At 43.3% G+C, this 20,547-nt stretch overlaps 2 protein-coding genes across 2 annotated transcripts in view; one reads left to right on the forward strand and one right to left on the reverse strand.

The window, feature by feature from the left end:
- The window catches only part of TERT (telomerase reverse transcriptase), a 39,319-nt gene extending 37,773 nt beyond the window's left edge, over positions 1–1,546 (forward strand). The window contains exon 16 of the mRNA XM_054985829.1: positions 919–1,546. Within this exon, the coding sequence (XP_054841804.1) occupies positions 919–1,022 (104 nt within the window). The 3' untranslated portion in view covers positions 1,023–1,546. The remainder of the gene's footprint in view (positions 1–918) is intronic.
- Positions 1,547–6,277: 4,731 nt separating this feature from the next.
- Positions 6,278–20,547, reverse strand: part of SLC6A18 (solute carrier family 6 member 18) — a 35,161-nt gene continuing 20,891 nt past the window's right edge. Inside the window, exons 8-12 of the mRNA XM_054985830.1 lie at positions 20,383–20,539; positions 18,315–18,519; positions 17,576–17,735; positions 8,640–8,802; positions 6,278–6,530 (exon numbers count right to left, since the gene is read on the reverse strand). Coding sequence (XP_054841805.1) covers positions 6,351–6,530; positions 8,640–8,802; positions 17,576–17,735; positions 18,315–18,519; positions 20,383–20,539 — 865 coding nt within the window. The 3' untranslated portion in view covers positions 6,278–6,350. The remainder of the gene's footprint in view (positions 6,531–8,639; positions 8,803–17,575; positions 17,736–18,314; positions 18,520–20,382; positions 20,540–20,547) is intronic.

Here is a 20,547-nt window from a genome sequence, read left to right on the forward strand (position 1 = left end):
CTCTTTTCCGAGAGAAAAAGCCCTGAGACCGGTAGTTCTAGAAGGTGTTGAACTAACAACAGTCTTGCAGATCTCAGCTCTTATCATTCTGTGTTCTGATTCCACGCACTTAATGCACAAGAAATAAAAGTATATTGCTTTCTTTCTTAGTAGACTGTATGACACAGCAACTAATTTTTTAGAAGTGAGAGCTATGGAGGTGGGAACTGGCTACATTACCTTTATTTCCTGAAACGGGTTTGTTCCGCAGTTCAGCTGATTTGTTAAACTAGAATACTATTCTCAGGAAAAGGATCCTCGCCTCCAAGACTTAGAATGCTGCAGCTGTGCCTTGACTGACTCATTTGAATGGCGAGAAAGAGCTGTAAGCCAAGATCTGTCGCTACAGTAGCAGGAACTGGCTTTGATGTCATCTCTTCTTGCTCCTGAATGCCTCGCACAACCCACACCACACCAAGAGGCTTCTCCGTGGAATCCTCCTGCCCTCTTTTGAAAGCACTTAGGGCTAAACTAGTCAAGACAGGCCTCCCCACGTTTGGTCTGGGGACGCCCTTCCATTGGAAAGAGTGAGTTCCCACCTGGGAACGCCTTTAAATTATGCAACAGGAGCCCGATTCTGGTTGGGACCTTTGCAATCAGGGTGGAGGAGATCCTGCCTTCCCCTCAGGCCATTTTTCTCCCTCAAAATGGTGCTGCAGAGTGTTAATTTGCCTCAGGTGGGAACTTTAAAATGGCAACGTGTCCCTGGGGCAAACTTGGGGATGCCAGTCTCAGGCATCCTTGACTTTGACCCTAAGTACTTGATTCCTGAAAGAAGACTGCGGTTTTATTTTGCCCTCTTGGCTCTCTCTCAAGCTTGGCATGTATGTTCTCAATACACATTTGTCTGACAAGTGAATGACTACACTGTCTTCGTAGGTAAAATACGGTTGCTCCAGAAAATTCCAGAAGCTACCATGCAGCTGCTCCAGAAAGTAACAGATCCATCACTCTGTGAAGATTTTAAAGCCATCCTGGATTAACTGATAAACCCATCTTGAACATCACCTTCCATTTTAAAGTTGGATAAAAGGTCCACACAGGTGTTCTCTTGACCTTGTCTACAGAATAACAGAATATAAATGTTGGTTTTAAATTGTTGTTCTGTGTTCCTCAGAGGGTGAAACTTTAAACCGTTGTAGTATTTCTTTAAAAAAAATCAGATGTGATGAAGCAAGCTGGATCCGGACTGTTAAAAGAAGAAGAAAACTTCTAGTCCTAGACCGTGTAAGCTGTGAAATGTGTTTCCCTGGGGCATATTTTGTTTTGTTGTGGCAAATAAATCATGAAAGCAAACACTTCTGTGCTAAAAATTCACAAGCCTATCTTCCGGCGTGCATTGGTTCATCTCTGTAGAAGTATTGGTGTATGTCACTTCGATTAAAAGTGAAGCCCACCTTTGAGCTCAGAAATCTGTAAGTAAGAGAAGAAACTCAGATTTGACACATGGAAGTTTTGCTGCTGCTAAGTATGGTAATCAAATCACTCGTGTATTGTAAAAAAGCTACTGAATATTTCTAATAAAGAGAGTTTTGTTAGAAAGTATATAACTTCCTAAAGTTGGGATATTCCTTGAAGTTTTCCCAATGTTCTCAAGAAATTTGGTTAGAGTGAGAAATTAGAAAGCGCCTTGTCAGACCATCCCTGCCACACACACAACATATGACAAGCATGGGATAACATTCTAAGTAGGCCTCTGTGGGGGATTATTTCAGGAATTCAGTGTATTCAGTCAGTACCTCAAGATTGTGAAGTTCTTGTGTTCATTAACAGAACCAACAGACAAAACGGCCAGTCACAGGATTGTACAAAGAAACGTATTCTCTTCCAGGCCTGTTTCCTCATAGTAAAGTAGGAAGTGTATGCAGTACAAACATGTCCTAAGACTACTTCAGAGATTGTATACATGTTCTTGCTATACCTCTCCAAATTGAAAGTTATAGTGCCCGTTTCAGGGTGGTATGTCTGAGAAAGGAGTATGTGTTTATTGCCATGGATTGATGTTGGACATGAAGCCAGCATCCCAACTAAGGATCTCCACAAGTAAGGGTATTTTCACATATTCCAACCCCCCAGAAGTCCCATTTCTGGTATCACATATCCCCCAAGAGCACCGTTTCAGAGGGTGTTTTGGGCTGCCATGGGAAGGAGGCCCCATGAGACTACATTATGAGATCTTGTTAACCAACATTGGTACCTTTCACACTCGTACTTGACAGCGTATCCGTACCTGTTTCACGCCCCATGTGTGCAGAGGTTTCACACTTGCAAGCTAGTCATGGGATGCAGTGCCGCTCTTAGTCCACGATATCCCCGACTTTTCCCCCAGTAGACATACCGTGATTTTAATTTTGATGCCACTGCCAACTCGCAGCTGACCCGATTAATACCAGTGTGAACACTTTTGTCCCCTTTTTCCTTCTCTCCCCTTTTTCCTTTTCCTCAGGAGCTGTTTGTGCTGTGCGGATCTGATCACATTCAGTCTCCTCAGCTCCCCGACCTCTTTGTCCACCCCCCCCTTTTTTTAAACGTTTCAGCGTTTGGTGGCAGTGCAGCAGAGCGTCCCCAGCCTGCCCAGCTGGCTGGCAGCAGGGAACTGGGCACCCGCCTGGCCTCGCCTGAGCAGGGAAAGCAGAGCGCAGAGTGAGAGAGGGGCAGGCAAGTCTGGGGTTGTGGGGTGCAAGTGTGCACACTTGCCCTCTGTGCCCCGGTGCCTCCGTCCGAATGACGTGCCTGAAAAGCTCGGGCTGGGCTTAGCAGAGAGACCTGGCCGGGGGGGGGGGGCTTCAGCTGTGCAGCACACAAGACGTGAGGTCTGGGGCTGAGCCGACTTTAATCTTTTCTCAGCTGCCTCTTGCCCTTGCCAAATCCTGGCGAGTGTGAACTGGGGATTATCTGGCCTGAAGCAAAGGAGGGGAAGGCTGGGAATGAGCAAGGGGCACAGGGGACTCTCCCTCCGGCAAGGCCTCCACTCAGTCTCTCCTCTCCTCTGGCTCCTTGCACCCCCCCCCTCCGCTCCTGCATCCTGCTGCCGCGGCTTCCTCCTCACATTTGAGCTGTTTGCTTCCCTACACTGCCCTCTCCTTTTCCTTGAGCCGATTAGTCTGTGTGGATCTAATAAAACCCACCCTCCTCAGCACCCCATCCACTTTTTCTGTAATTTTTTATTTGTATTAAGGACAGTAACGTTTTAGCGTTGTGCCTCTTTTTTTTTAAAATCAATGGATAGGAAGAAATGCTCTTACGTTACTGCTGTTTGGGGAAAAGATGCCACGGGAAATCACCACCAGTAGATAACGCTTTCTGGCTTCGCAAAGAACCGCCCCTGTTCATTTGAACATTGGACACATTTCTTTTTTTTATTTTTAATCCTCAATATAAATGATAATGATGGCCCTAAAAATGGTGTTTGAACAAGCATGGGGAGTCTACATTTTCTCCAAAAAGATCACCCCACCCCACCCATTCAGGTTTCATGTGATTGCGTGAGGCTAATGGTGGCTGGAAAATTTGCTGGGCAGGGACAATCGGCTCTCAACACCCCTCGGCGCTATTTTTAAACGTGAAAAGTTAGGTGCGAAAATGGCTGCACAGAGATGCAATATTGACGTGCATAGGGAGGGGTGGGTTTCACGTTACAACGCATGTGCAAAACTTTTTTATTTAAAGGGTGATGTGAATTCCAAAGCCTGCAACAAAACTGAGGCTTGAAAGTGAGAGAGACAAAATGCAGGATGTCAATTCAAAACTTCGACAATGTAAAACGCCTGGGTGCTGAGCCAGATCTGTTGCGATCGTGGCGACTCCTCGGAAATGGCATGTTAACCTGTGAGTGTGAAAGGTGCCATTGCCAAGCACCAGGGAGAGAGACAGGAAGAAAGGAAGGTAATTCTGAAGGGTGGAGGAGCAAAAAAAAAGGAAAATGGAAAGATGAAGACAAGGAAGAGGGACAAAAATGGCGGGAGGGAATGGCCAGCGGGTTAAATAGAAAATGGTAGGTAGGTGAGAAGGAAAAAGAAAGCTGCTTGGGGCGGGGGGAGCTGAAGGGAGAGAGGAAAGGTAGGTAGGGGAGGAACTGCGAGTGCTGATGGGGGAGGAAAGTGGAAAAGCAAGAGGGTGTAGAGAAATGAGACACACACTGGTACTTCACTCTTACCTAAAATGTGACATAGAGATGCATGTTTTGTATTGTTATCTTAAATCTCCTTTTAAACTATATATAAAAAGTATGGCCAATATTTTTATATTCAGCTGCCTAATTTTATAATCTTTGGTGTTGGAAACCAAATAGTTCATCTTCAACCCCATAGATTTGTCCTGAAGACTGTAACGTTTTGTTATTTGCCTGTGCAGTGTGATGGAGCCAACCCTCTTACTAAATAGCTCATCCCCAGGAACAGATCTTCGCCAAGGGTTTTCCATTATTCAGTTTAGCCCGAGAGTTTATTTGCTTTTTCTCAGCCTCAAACAATTTGCGTGAGAGCGCTGTTTTAAAACAGGCACTCGAGCATAAGGATTTGAGATACGGCCAGAGGTGGCTTATTGCTGACATTTTAAAAAATCCATCAGGAAAATTGCTGTACCCGTGACCCCTGCTTTGGTTGACAACACAGGGAGCTCATTCACTGTGCTAATTAGGGGGTAAAGGTGGAGAACTCTCAGCTAGTCCAGGTTTATTGTATCTTTCTTGGTAATGGGTTGGATCCAGTGGTGCAGGAGAGGGAAAAGAAATGAGCACAGATCTGCTTCCATCAGCAGTAACGCAAAGGCAACTGCCACATGTAGTACTTCACTGATTCTCATGTATATTTCACATAAGCACAGCCAGGGCTTTTTTTCAGCTGGAACGCAGTGGAACGGAGTTCCGGAACCTCTTGAAAATGGTCACATGGCTGGCGGCCCCGCCCCCTGATCTCCAGACAGAGGGGAGTTCAGATTGCCCTCTGCACTGTGGTGTGGAGGGCAATCTCAACTCCCCTCTGTCTGGAGATCAGGGGGCGGGGCCACCGGCCATGTGACCATTTTCTCCGAGAGCAACCCACTGAGTTCCACCACCTCTTTTCCCAGAAAAAAAAGCCCTGAGCACAGCGAATGGTTTCCTTTACATTTCAGTTGTTTTATTCCATGCAAATGAATCAGAAGTGCATTTTCATGACTCAGAAGAGCAATTTTAAAAATGTACAAATGCAGTCCTTTCCCGGGTCATCCTTCTGGGGGCCCTTTTGAAACCAGGCTATTTGCACCTGCTACAAACCGCTTCCTACCAAAGCTGATCGAAAACCGTGTCCAGGCCTTGGGTATTAACCCTCATAATCTGAAAGAACAAGAGCCCTCAGCAGTTCTTTCCTCGATTTTAGGTAGTCTTGAGTAATCTGGACTACAGAAGTACTATGATAAGGGCACGTAGAGTATGCTCACTGATATACTTGGGCCTAACATTGCCGCAATCTCTTCCAACTTACTTTGATTTCCTGACAGTTCCACGTTATCGAGGATTATTTATGTTAGCCAGATTGAAAGCCATCCCATCGGGAGAGTTGCTGGGATGTTTAAATAGGGGTCCCTATTCTGAGCAACTCTGCCAATGCGGCTCTGGCCAAATAGACACTCTTCAACGTTGTCTATTTGAACACAGTATTCTAAACGTGGCAAGAGACAGCTGGATCAAGCCCTTTATCCAGGACCCAGGAAGTATAGAGGATAATTTAAGGCTTCTTTGAGCAGGGGTGGATTTTAGTACTACTTTAGCAGCAGCCAAATTTCTCTCCCAATCAGTTAAGGAAAAAACTTACTAAATTTTTAATACTATACAGATTACATATTAACAATTTTGCCTTTTAATTCTAATTCCAGTGTAGTGTGGCACTGCTCAGAGCTGAATAGGCTGCATGATCAGTATCATTAAAGTAAAGTTAAAAAAAAAAAGTAAACCAGAAGTTGTGCCAAAGCGATTTCCTTAAAAAATCCTCACAAGTAAGAACCCGGTTAAAAAAAAATACCGTGTGCTACATCTTGCTCACTTGTAATGCTGTGCCAAATCATGCAAGCAGACTGCAAAGCTGGTGGTTGGCACTTCCACTGGCACAATGACTGTTGCGCAGGTGGCGATGTTCTGTGGGATTCAACCCAGGGACTTCTCTACAGGGTGTGCGTTCGCTCAAAAACGCTGGTCTGAAAGGGGATCGTGGTCAGCTGAAGAATGAGAAGAAAGGGCTTCTCCGTACTGGTCTGTGTTTATTTCTACAAACTCTGCACAGGTTTTACAGGGGAGAGATGGAGTTACCCTTCACAGCAGTTCGGGCACAGCAGGGTCAGTCTCCTGGGGTGCTGCCGCGAGCATGCGATGTGGATGGTTGCTGCTTTAGACCATTTCTCCCGAGATGGTAAAGGGCTACCCCAGGGATGAATACGCACGGAAGGCTTGAAAGCAGAACACAGATGGCCAAGACCCAGGTGGGATACGCCTTCTGTTCTTTTGCAGGAAACCCTCCCTGTGGGGGGGAAACAAAAGGAAGTCACACTCTTCACACTCTTCTATGCAAGCAGCAAGGGAAAGTGTAATGGTTTTCGAAACGGAAGAGAGAGCTTCGGGTAGTGTGTAATTTGCAGACAAGCTATGGTCACAAATGTGCTCTTCTTTTTACACAAAATGTCACACCCTCACACACTAGATGGGGCGCCCTGGCCGCTTTTCTATCTCGACTGGAGGTACCCGGTCATAGGAGGGCATTTTCACATGCATGGCATCAAGCCCTCCTCTCTGAAGGTTTGGGTATAAGACAGGTTGTGTGTCCTTGTGGTATAGGGGAAATTGAAACTATAGAACATGTTTTATTACATTGCCCCCATTATCAGGAAATTCGCATTAAGCTTGTTTCCCTCATAGGGCCAAGCTAGAAGTGACGAATGACACTTGAACGGCAAGTGAACAGACTCACATGTATTCCTCCCTCCCGCCATCGAGAGGAGCACAAGTGAACAGGGAGGAATACAAGTGAGGGCCAAGCCAGAAGTAATGAATTACACTTGAATGGCAAGTGAACAGACTCGTGTGTATTCCTCCCTGTTCACTTGCTCTCCACTTGCACTCCACTCGATAGTGATCGAGTAGAGTGCAAGTGGAGAGCTGGTGAACAGGGAGGAATACACGGGAGTCTGTTCACTTGCCATTCAAGTGTAATTCATCACTTGTAGCTTGGCCCTTTGTCTGTTCACTTGCCGTTCAAGTGTCATTCATCACTTGTAGCTTGGCCCATAATCCTAGTAGCAGCATTTAGCTTGAGTCACCAGTTCAGGATTCCCATGGTTTTCTTTCTGGGATAAGTCTGGAATTTTGTGTATGATTTTGGACTACATGAAGTTCATAATTCTCTAACGTTTGCAACGGTTACAACCGTGAGGTCCTTCCTAGTTGCCCTGCATTCCCCCTAGGGTTGTCAACTTCCAGGTGGGGTCTGGAGATCTCCCAGAATTATAGCTGATCTCCACACTACAGAGAGAGCTCCTCTGACAGCCAGTTTGGTGTAGTGGCTAAGAGCAGCAGGACTCTAATCTGGAGAACTGAGTTTGATTCCCCACTCCTCTGCTTGAGGCCAGCTGGGTGATCTTGGGTCAGTCATAGCTCTTTCAGAGCTCTCTCAGCCCCACCCACCTCATAGAGTGACTGTCATGAGGATAATAATGACGCACTTTGTAAACTTCTCTGAGTGGGCGTTAAATTGTCCTGAAGGGCGGTATATAAATCAAATATTAGTATGGCTGCTTTAGAGGGATGACTGTGTAGCATTATGCCCCACTGAGCTCCTTCCCCAGGATCTGCCTCCAAATCTTCAGGAATTGTGCAGTTTAGCAATCCTACCTCCAGTCCATACACCCACTTTTCCAGCTGGGGAAACTGAAGCAAAAGGCCGGAAGAAAACAGAGTCTCTCCCCTTTCTCTGCGATGCTTGCAATGCTACTAGTACCCCAGGGACACTAGTTTTCCCAGGATGTCTGATGTCCTTTTTTTCAGAGCACCTTAGCTGAGATATGCCCCAGGGTTTTTGCCAGCAGGGACATTATCACAGGTATCTCTCCACTGATGGAGTAGAAGTTACGGCTGCCAAGGAAGAGCTTTGGGGTGTGGAACACGGCTTGACAGAGAATTCTCCAGATTTACTTGTAATTTTCAGTCGATTCCAAACAGTGCTTGAGGGAGTTCAAGCCTCATTCGTTGCAAGACAAAGAAAAGAACAGAACGACCGATTTCTTTTTAAGCACGAAGAAGCAAACAAATTGGTTGTTGGGGGTTTTCCGGGCTGTCTTGCCGTGGTCTTGGCATTGTAGTTCCTGACGTTTCGCCAGCAGCTGTGGCTGGCATCTTCAGAGGTGTAGCACCAAAAGACTTTGCTACACCTCTGAAGATGCCAGCCACAGCTGCTGGCGAAACGTCAGGAACTACAATGCCAAGACCACGGCAAGACAGCCCGGAAAACCCCCAACAACCATCGTTCTCCGGCCGTGAAAGCCTTCGACAATACAAGCAAACAAATTACTTCAATTACTTTATCAAGTAATTATCAATTACTTATCACGGAATTACTTCTGGAGAAATCACATACATAGTTAGGGTTCCATGCTCCATAGCCTGGTTGCCTCTGTGTCTGAAAAGCTAAATAGGCCACAAAGACGGTTAGCATTAGCAGAGGGCTGATGATCCGCCATGTCACTCGCCAGTAAAAATTTGGTTCCCGTCCGGTCATCCATTTCACATTGCTGCTGAACCTGTGATCCAAGTTAGTTATTGTTATCAACTGAGCTAAGGAAAAATGAAACTTTATTCAATGCAAAAACAAATCAACTTTTTTTCTGGTTCAGTCTCCAAACTAATTAAAATAGGTGTGTTCACTAATTATTGCAGTAAATGTGTGGCTTGCATGAATGACTTGAGAATGCTGTATTGAATTTCAATATTGTGTTGCATATTCAGAGGGCATATCATTAAGTGATGCCACTGATGTGGCATGTAAACAAGTGTAAACTGGCCCAGTGTTCCACTCACACTACCATACTGAAAAGTTTTGTTGCTTCAGCTGGTGGTTTTTGAGATAAGAACAAGTAGAGAGCCAGTTTGGTGTAGTGGTTAAGAGCGGCAGGACTCTAATCTGGACAGCCAGGTTTGATCAGGGCCGTATTATTCATAAGGCTGAATAGGCTGAAGCCTAGGGGCCGTGCAGGGACTAGGGGCCTGTCAATTTTTACACCCCCATATAAATTATAATTAGTTGATTCTCGTATATAACCTCTATTAATAAGATAATTAACTGCCTTATTGAAGTGAAAGAAATTGCCTCTTATATTAAAACAATTATCCATAAATTATATTTTTAATAAATAATACAAATTTTATTCATTTCAAAATATTACCGTATTGAACCATTATACCCCAAAAATGTAAAATAAAAATATTTTTAAAATAGTGAATAGAATTCTTCAGGAGACCCTCAAAATGGATATAGGACTATGTACTGTGGTCTAGTACCCTACCGTACCAAGGTCAGGCTGTCAACTGTAGTGGGGTGAAAGATTGAAGTGCCGAAGGGGGCCTGAAATACTTGAAAGCCTAGGGGCCTGGCCATGGGTTAATACAGCCTTGGGTTTGATTCCCTACTCCTCCACTTGAAGCCAGCTGGGTGACCTTGGGTCAGTCACAGCTCTCTCAGTCCCACCTACCTCACAGGGTGTCTGTTGTGGGGAGAGGAAGGAAAGGTAAGACGCTCCAAGACTCCTTCGGGTAATGAAGGGTGGGGTATAAAACCCACTATTCTTAAATTAAAGAGTTACTCTTTCATGAGCACATTCTACAGAGATGTTCTCTTGACCTCTCGTGAATAATACCTATTGTGCTTCAAGTCTCAGGCCTAGTTCTTCCTGAAGAGATGAATGAGTATGGGCCCTATCACTTCAGACTGCAGGTGGGCAGAGATAGAACTGGTTTTCAGATCCAGGGCTTTTTTTCAGCTGGAACATGGTGGAACGGAGTTCCGGCACCTCTTGAAAATGGTCACATGGCCGGTGGCCCCACCCCCTGATCTCCAGACAGAGGGGGGTTTAGATTGCCCTCCACGCCGCTCAGCGGTGCGGAGGGCAATCTAAACTCCTCTCTGTCTGGAGATCAGGGGGTGGGGCCACAGGCCATGTAAACATTTTTGGCAAGGGTGATTTAAACTTTAAAAAACTCCCCCCCCTTGTTCCAGCTGACCCAAAGTGACATCATTGTGCAGTTCTGAGTTCCACCACCTGTTTTCCCAGAAAAAAAGCCCTGTTCGGATCTATGTGAAATGAGTTTTCTGTACGGACGAACGTTTAATAGTGAGAGACAATTCACCCTTAATTGCAAGTTTACGGAGAACAAAGACCCTTCTTGGCCCAGTGAATATCCAAGTCACACCATTCTGTAAACCCTCTATCATCTTGACAGTTACTATCAAGTCTTTTATCTTGATAGTAACTCCTTGATAGTACCTCCTCAGCACATTACAATATGGATTCGGACTTCCGGTTTGGGATTCATGGAGGTCTAACGCAGCTCCATTTGTGGAGCTGACCGGATTGCCGTTTTAACCGGCCGGAGGGGTGAAAATAACCCGCGGCCGACTGCTCTCAGGCGGAGAGCAGGCAAAGAACGCTCAAGACCCTAGGGTGAGCTAGATCTCGGACGAGGGGGGGCTCTACACAAGGAGTCTCCCCCCCGATCCTTGAGGTCCCACCTTGCGACGGGTCGGCTATAATCTCTGCGGCAATTTTGGGGCCAATTCGGCTGGCATAAGACCTACATACCCAAGCTTCGATCGGGGAGGGAAGTCGAGAGGAGAATTTAAGATCGAAACAGCGATTACAACCCGAGAAAGTTGAAGAGAAGGTAAAGATCGCTATCTCTTGAAACGGGACAGATTGACAAAAACAGAGAGGAAAGAAAGTAGATTTTTAAACTGCAACAGACTAGTGAAAAGGAGGTGAAGACTCGGCAGGAGTTGTACTTTAAAAGAGACTAAGTTTAAAGAAGTTATTACAAAAATCGGACTATTGTTTTGAATACCTGTGGTTTTGGAGCTGTGGGAAAAAGACACCATCGCGAGACCTGCTGTGGGAAGACGGGAGACAGGAAGTGCGTAACAACAATAGAGTGGCTGGAGGGAAGCGGCCCTTGCCAAAGGACAGGAAGTGGGGAATCGCCATCTTTGAAAGTGGAAGGGTCGTGGCTTCAGCGGAAGAGGAAGTAGGCCATCTTGGATTACAATAACATAGAGAAACCATAGAGAAAAGACGCCCGACATTTTGGATATAAAAAATTAATTTTGGCAAAGATTGAGACATTTAAAAAAAAAAGGAAAACGTTTAATTATACGCCACGGAGCTGAGGAAGAGAGCAGATTCGTGGGAGCGAGCTAAAGCAAGCCCCACGATGTCGAAAAAAGAGTGGCAATCGGCAATAGAAAATTTGGACAAAAAACTTATAGACATGATGAAAGAACTTAAGGACACGAAATTGGAACTTATTAAAGAGGTCAAGGAAGTTACACAGACAGTAAAGTCGGAGCTGTCAGAAGTGAAAAAAGGCGTGGAAACGATCAGCAGTGAATTACAAGGAACGCAGCAGAGAGTTAAAACAGTAGAAGACGCGATGGAGAATTTAATAGACACGCAACAAACAGAGATGAGGCTGGTGAAGGGGAGGATGTCAGTTGCAGAAACTAAACACATGGAGAAGCAGCTTCGTTTTCGTGGTCTGCCAGAAGTGGAAGGGAAGTCAGCGCAAGAACAGATGACTGAGGTGTTGGCTGATTACCTGGGGAAGGAGGAGGAGGAAATTGTGGCTATCCTAGATGTGGCGTATCGTGTGAATTCGAGAATTGCAACCCAGAGGAAACTACCAAGGGATGTGATTGTGCAGTTTACAACTAGAAATATGAAAGAGAGGATTGTGACAAAACAATTTCAAGATCCATTGGAGATTGATGGCAAGACGATTATTATAATGAAGGAACTGCCCAGATCAGTGTTACTGGACAGGAAAAAATATAGAGTGCTAATTCAGACTTTGAAGGACATGAATATCAGATACAGATGGGAGTTACCGGAAGGAGTGTCCTTTGAGTTTGGAGGGGCAAAAAAACGCATCAGATCTGAGCGGGAGATGGAGAGATTTATCAAGGACAATGAAAAAGATTTACCAACAAAACCATGAATATGGAGTGTAAAGTATTATCTTGGAATGTAAATGGACTAAACTCACCGAATAAGAGAAAAAATATTTTTCATTGGCTATTAAAACAAAAATGTGATATTGTTTGTTTGCAGGAGACCCATATTAGAAAACAGGATGTAAAATATTTAAAATCTGGAAAATTGGGCAAAGAATTTGTAGCGGCTTCCAACAAGAAAAAAAGAGGAGTGGTGTTGTATATAAAAGAGGAGCTGCAGCCAAAACTTGTTATGAGAGATGTGGAAGCTAGATTTGTAGCAGTGGAATGTAATTGGAACTTAAAGAGAGTGTTGGTAGTCGGACTTTATGCACCTAACGGTGCAAAGGAAAGCTTCTTTGAGGACTTAAGGAAGCACCTAGACGATCTTGTATATGACCAGATAATTCTTGCTGGAGATTTCAATGGAGTGACAGATTTGGAACGAGACAAAAAGACTACAAAAGCACAAAAGAAAAGAGGACTATTGCCAAAGCTTTTTTTTGAGTTGATTCAACAAGAGACTCTCGAAGACGTATGGAGGAGAGAGTATCCTAAAACCAGACAGTTTACTTTTTATTCTGCAAGGCATCTTACATTATCAAGAATTGATATGATCTGGGCCTCAAAGGACTTAGCGTTATGGACTAAGGAGGTAGAAATAATGCCGATGGTAGGCTCAGATCACAACCCAATTATGTGGAAATTTGGAAAAAGGAGAAAAAGGAAAGCCTGGAGAATAAATGAGGACTTGTTACAGGAAAGTGAGAATATGGAAACATTGAGAAGAGAGACTAAGTTTTTTATACAATACAACGTGAATAAAGAAGTACCAACCAGTAAAGTTTGGGACGCGTACAAGGCGGTTGTAAGGGGCATACTAATGGACTTAAATGGCAGAGCAAGGAAAAAGAAAGAGGAGAAGAGACAAGAGATTGAGGAGAAAATAAAGGCCAAAGAAGCACAGTTAAAAAAGAGACCAGGGAAAAAGAAAATACATCAGGAAATCAAAATTCTTCAAGAACAGTTAACAGCAATGAGTAATAAAGAATTGGAGTGGAACCTTAAAAGACTGAATCAAAAAGCCTTTGAGGGTGCTAATAAACCTGGGAAATATTTGGCATGGCAATTGAAGAAGAAAAGGGAAAAGAAAATAATAAATAAAATCTGTGAAGAAAATAAAACGTACCTGGAGCAGACTACCATTAGTAGAGCCTTCTATAAATTCTATGCGAAGCTGTATAATAAAAAAGAAGTAACCAAAGAATCAATAGCATCATATTTGGAGAAAACTAAACTTCCAGAGATTTCGGAAGCTTGGAGAAACAAGTTGAACAGTGAAGTAACTGATGAAGAAATAAGTAAGGCAATACAATCCGCAAATCTAGGAAAGGCGCCAGGGCCAGATGGACTTACGGCTAAATTTTATAAGACAATGGCCAACGAACTGGCACCATTCCTAAAAGAGGTGATGAACGGAGTTTTCAGGGATCAAAGAATTCCAGACACTTGGAGCGAAGCGAATATATCATTGATCCCAAAAGAGGGCCAAGATCTGACTAACGTGAAAAATTACAGGCCTATATCATTACTTAACAATGATTACAAAATTTTTGCGAAGATATTGGCGGAGAGACTGAAGGGGTGGCTCTCGGAAGTCATAGAGGAAGAACAAGCAGGCTTTTTGCCGGACAGACAAATAAGAGACAATTTAAGGACAGTGATCAATGCTATTGAATACTATGACAAGCGTTGTGATAAAGAGGTTGGTTTCTTCTTTGTAGACGCTGAAAAAGCGTTTGACAATTTAAACTGGGACTTTTTGTTTGCCACTATGGAAAAGCTACAATTGGGAGAAAGATTCATCAGAGCAATTAAAGAAATTTATAGAGACCAGACTGCAGCAATTGTAGTGAATGATGAATTGACCAAGAAATTGACGATTAGTAAAGGAACAAGACAAGGTTGCCCGTTATCTCCATTGTTGTTCATTTTAGTATTGGAGATTCTGATGATACAAATACGACAAGATGAGGAAATACGAGGAATAAAAATAAAGGACTATTCATACAAGGTTAGAGCATTTGCAGATGACATAATGTTAATTGTAGAAGATCCATTGGAGAACATGCCAAAAGTGATAGATAAGATCAAGGAGTTTGGTGATTTGGCAGGTTTCTTCATTAACAAAAAGAAGTCAAAGATACTATGTAAAAACATGACTAAGCAGAAACAACAATTGTTAATGGAAACAATGGACTGTGAAGTAACTAGTAAAGTGAAATATTTGGGAGTTGAGCTGACTGCAAAAAATATAGATTTGTTCAAGAATAATTATGAAAAATTATGGACTCAGATTGAGAGAGACTTGATCAAGTGGAATAGACTGAATTTGTCATGGTTGGGCAGGATTGCAGCAGTTAAGATGAACGTGTTACCAAGAGTAATGTTTTTGTTACAGACAATACCAATCATCAGAGACTCTAAACAATTTGAAAAATGGCAGAGGAAAATATCAGATTTTGTTTGGGCAGGCAAGAAGCCTCGAGTGAAAGTAAAAGTTCTACAAGATGCAAAGGAGAGAGGCGGAATGCAACTGCCCAATCTGAGACTTTACCATGATGCAATCTGCCTAGTTTGGCTAAAAGACTGGATGACATTAAAGAATAAGAAACTATTAGCCCTAGAGGGATATAAAAAAATTTTTGGATGGCACGCATACCTATGGCATGACAAAGTAAAGGTCAACTCGATGTTCCTGCATCATTTTGTAAGGAGAAGTCTATATACAATCTGGAAGAAGTACAGAACTTACTTACAAGAAGGAACCCCCTTGTGGGTGGTTCCATATGAGGTGATAGATCCGAGAGCTGTGGATAATGAACAACAATGTTTAACGTACAAAGAAATAACTAAGATTGAAGTATCTAAACTTAGAATAAAGACGCAAGAGGAACTATCACCTAACTATGATTGGTTTCAGTATAGACAGATTAGAGACTTATACAACTCGGACTTTGCAAAAGGGGGCATACGAACAGAGAACTCGGAACTAGAGCAGACCCTTCTTAAAGAAGACAAGAAAAGAATATCCAAGGTATATCAAGTACTGTTGAAATGGTATACTGAGGATGAGATAGTTAAAACACAGATGGTGAAATGGGCTATAAACTTTAATAAAGAAATAACAATGGAGGCATGGGAATACTTGTGGAAAACTACAATGAAGACAACGACATGTATTAATATTAAAGAGAACATTTTCAAAATGATCTATCGTTGGTACATGACACCAAAGAAGATTGCGCTAGGGAATTTGAATACATCTAACAAATGCTGGAAATGTAAGAAACATGAGGGCTCCCTCTATCATATGTGGTGGTCGTGTGAGGTAGCTAGGCAGTTCTGGGGGGAAATAATAAGAGAAATGAGTGAAATTTTACAGTTTCAAATAAATAAGAACCCAGAACTCCTGCTGCTAAACTTGGGAATGGAGGGAATTCCAGCCCATCATAGGACGATGATATTTTATATGACTGCAGCAGCTAGACTTTTGTATGCGCAGAAATGGAAAGTACAAGAAGTGCCAACTATTGAAGATTGGATCTACAAATTGCTGTACATGGCTGAAATGGACAAGATGACAAGAAAACTGAGAGATCTGGACTCAGGGCAGTTTAACACAGACTGGGAGAAGCTGAAACAATATCTGGAGAAGAAATGGGAGGTGGGAGGAAAACTGTGGCAGTTTGAGAACTACTGAAGTATAATAAAAGTATAAAAGAGAGGGGTGACTTTACCGGGGGAGGAAGAGAAATGTGAATTTATAAGCAGTTAGATTAATTGATCGAGATATATATAGATATGTAAAGATCAAGTGATAGAATACTGATAGAGAATAATTAATGATAAGGTTTAAACATGAGGATTGAGTAACTAACAATATTTTCTTTCTCTGATAAGATTTATATGCACCAAACTGAATGCATAGAAGAGTTAAATTGATTGATTATGTGATAAGTTAGATAGAATTACCATAAAAAGATGAAATGAGTAATATATAGAGAATAAATCAAATTGTTTGATTTAAATGTGGGAAATTTTTATGGTTTACGATGTATAGGTTTATGATATATAGAAATATTCAAAACTGGAAAATGGGATAAATTGGTTATCTAAAGACGTACGGTTTGGGTGTATAATAAGTAAAGGAGTTAAAGATGTACTGCTTAATATAATGTATATTTGTTGTAGACAGATGAATTTTATAGAAGTAAGGGAAAAGGGACAGAGGGTGGGAAAGCTGTTGGAAGTCAACAAAAGGGGGGGAAAGGGAGGGGGTTAGAAACGAAAAATTAGGGGAAAATTGAATGTAATGTAAAAATAATAATGCTCTAACCCAATAAAAATTTTTCAAAAAAAAAACAATATGGATTCGGACAATTCCTTGTTTCTCTCTATGAATGATTTTTGCCTCGCTGTTCTCCGATAGACTCAAAATGGCTTGCAAACATGAAAAACAGTAGAATAAATGAAAAGTCATATTCCCATGAGCAATAAAGCATCCTCTTTAAAAATCGTGCTGTTTGTACTTGCAGGCCCAAATGTGAGTGTTGCACTTACTCAAATTTACCAAGCAGTTATAAATATCAGGGCTTTTTTTTTCTGGGAAAAGAGGTGGTGGAACTCAGTGAGTTGTCCTCGGAAAAAATGCTCACATGGCCAGTGGCCCCGCCCCCTGATCTCCAGACAGAGGGGAGTTGAGATTGCCCTCCGTGCCGCCGAGCAGCGCAGAGGGCAATCTAAACTCCCCTCTGTCTGGAGATCAGGGGGAGGGGCCACCGGCCATGTGGCCATTTTCAAGAGGTTCCGGAACTCCATTCCACCACGTTCCTGCTGAAAAAAAGCCCTGATATTAATAAGGTTGCCAGATCCCCAGGATCCATACCGGGGGTGTCTTACTATGTGCCTGCTCTGGAGCCTTCGTTGTTGCTCTGTGAATGATATCATTCCTGGTGTAACAGCGAAGTTTTAAGGAAAATACTTCCATGCAGAGGCCTTCCCTTTGTCGTGCCAGGAATGACATTCCTGGAGCAGCAACGAAGGCTTTAGAGTGCACGGGAGCGTGCTCCAGAGCTCCCACGCCCCTTCCCCGCCAGCCAGGTAAGAGGTGGCATGGAGCAGAGGCTGGGAGCTGAGAACCCTAATATGTGAACAGCTTTGAAAACATTAAAACATGGCATAAATGCTTAATAATAATAGGCACAGGACTCAACATTTGGCAATCCAGTTGTATGTGAACGAGCTCAAATCACCTTTTAATTCCATAAACATATGCCACCGCCATTACTTCAAAGAATGCAATGATTAAGAGAGGTAAAGATCCCGCATAGCTGTCAAAGACCTCCAGCCAGTAGCTCCCTGATCTCAGAGTAAAGCACAAAGCTGTTAAAAAGGCGGCCAGGCAGATTATACCTAGAGAAGGAATGGTTTATTGATGTTAACAATTAGGAAACGAAAGAGATATCAGACAGACAGACAGAGATATATTTGTAATCTATATGTTTCTATTGTATTCTTAATTTTGCATCACATCATGCCAGAAAAGGAAGCAGGATGCGGTGGGAATTTGAAATTAGTTCTCATTCATCTGTGTATTTGGTTGGGGCCTGAAGTATATTGGCTTTTTCAGCCAATTATCTGAAGTTTAAAAAAATCTTATCGGTGAAAGACTACCTAATCGGCAATCCCCTTTTCACTCCTGGCTTTGCAGTATTTGTTACCCTTGAAGTTTCTTCGTAGCCAAGTGACAGTAACAATTCCTTCAGCCTGTTCCCATTTTCCCTTCCCGACCTTCCAGTCACACCTCCTCAAAAGCCCAGTTTTCCGCTCTCCTCTTGCCAGGCACCACCTCTCTCAATCCCACCACTTCTGAGTCTTCAAGACTGTCAGTAATATTATCGACACAGAAATGTTTTTAAATGTTCTCCTTTTGCTTTTCCTCCTCCCTCCCCCTCCCTCCACAGGAAAAGTTTGAGAGAAGAGTGTCCATACCAGACAGAGCCTCCTTGGGTATGGATCGGGCCACAATGGGAAGCTCTAAGAGAGGAGTCATGATGCTTTCGACATTTCCGAACATGGAAGACAGACCCAGGCTGAAGAGCATGGTGAAAAAGAGGACGGCCCAGGCCTGTGACCCCGGCATCTGAACAATGGCTTCCGTGAACATAATGAAGGCCAAGCCCGTTCCGGAAGCACTCTGCAAAATTCACCAATAAAGCAGGCTGTGATTTTTTAAAAAATCCACCAGGCGGGATTTGAAACAACACCTTGTTGCTGTGCAGACGATTGGTTAAAACTGGCCCACTAAATCCGGACAGAAAAAATACAGCTTAAGCAGTTGTTGGGAAAGAAACTGAGAGCAGAACTACAAGTGACGCCTGACACAGGTTGGACACTAGTCAGCTTCCCTCAAGTTTTGATGGGAAATGTCGGCGTCCTGGTCTTGCAGCTTGGCTCTCCGACTGCTGTCCAATGGACTTTTCAACTGTCACTTGTCCAACATTCCGCCAAGCTGCCTACATTTCCCGCCAAAACTTGAGGAAAGCTGGCAAGTGTCCAATCTGTGCCTTTTGTCACTTGTGGTTCTGCTCAGAGATGATGCTGACAGCAGAGAGGTAAGCAAGAGAGACAGAGGTTAGATTAAAAAAGGGGACTGGGATGTATAAGGCCGGTTGTTGGGAACATGATGCGCTTAAAAAGCCTCAAGAACCATTTTTCAAGAGTGACTGTATAGACCTAAGATCCTTTCTGGGAGAGTACATTGGTTTTCCTTGGCTAACAGTTTACACATACCAATCCATAAAAGCAATATAACCAACCCTTGGAGCAGAAAGGAGCAGAGGCAGCCTTGGTTCCAATCATCTTCTTCTAAAAACTACATAAATTACATTTTCCCTGTAAAGAAAGACTGTGGTGCAGTGGTTTGCGTGTCGGACTAGGTCTGGGTTCAAATCCCCGCTCTGCCATAAAGCTTGCTAGGTGAACTTTGGGCCAGTCACACACTCTCAGCATCACCTATCTCACAGGGATGTTGTGAGGATAAATGAGAAACAGAACCATGCATGTTGCCCTGAGCTCCTTGGAGGAAACATGGGATAAAAATGTACTTGATAAAGAGACGACAATACTGCCAAGAAAGATTTTTGAAATGTCTGACAGGAAGGGAAGTACATATTCAATTACTCTCTCGTGTTTAAAAAAAAAGTTCTGCACATGAAAAGCTGGTATAAAAGTAGCCCCTCTTCTCATCAATACATTCAGAACATTTTTTACAAATCTCATCCCATCCTTGTGCTTCCCGAATGACCAGCTCAGGATCCAAAAGTGCCATGCAAATGAGTTCCCCTTCTCTACATCTAAGACAACTTTTGGTCACACGGCAAACAGTTTTGAAAACTTTGAAGGATATTTCAATAGCTTGCAGTTTTGCCAATAATACCTCTGAGCCTGCCCAGTCCCTTGAGGATTCCTAAAGACGTGCTAAATGTGCATTTCTCGTTAAAATGTAAACTTAGGCTGTTTTCACACTGCTTACTGGCAATGGAACATCACGCCGAGCTCCCGCAACAATAATGTCTTCCTGGTGCAATTTCATGCAAGAACTACAGTTCTTGTGCGAAATTACGCCAGGAAGACGTCGTTGTTGTGCGATGTTCCGTGGCCGGTAAGCAGTGTGAAAACAGCCATACAGAGAGCTCTCTAAAAGGAGAACATAAGAACATAGGAAGAGCCCTGATGGATCAGAACAGTGATCCATCTAATCCGGCATCCTATTTCACACAGTGGCCAACCAGTTGCCCTGGGTCTCACAAAGGGCTGCCCACCCCCTGCTGGGGGCAAGGGATCCCCTGACTTCAGCCCCTTCTCCCTGCCAGGAAGCTGGCAACCCTAATTTGGAGGTTTATTCCAGCAGTAGAGGTTACCTCCAGTCACCATGGCTAGTAGCCGTTGATCAACCTCTCCTCCATGATTGAAGCAGTGGAGAAAGCACTTGAGAGCTACCAAGCTGATCTATACCATTCTTTCAAGAAAGGATTGTTTTGTAAAGCGAATCTAATACCTGATCAAGGAATTCTTGAAGGTCACACTTTTTCAGCACGAGGCCAGCTATTTTGTGTGGCGATGTTGTATTCAAGGCCTCAAGCCAAATTGTATAGTTGTCTCTTGTGATACTTTCTTCCTCCAGATCAAATGCGTTAATAAGGCCTATAATATTCCTGTCAGG

The sequence above is a fragment of the Eublepharis macularius genome, chromosome 7 (assembly GCF_028583425.1).
Source record: "Eublepharis macularius isolate TG4126 chromosome 7, MPM_Emac_v1.0, whole genome shotgun sequence".
Lineage (NCBI taxonomy): Eukaryota > Metazoa > Chordata > Lepidosauria > Squamata > Eublepharidae > Eublepharis > Eublepharis macularius.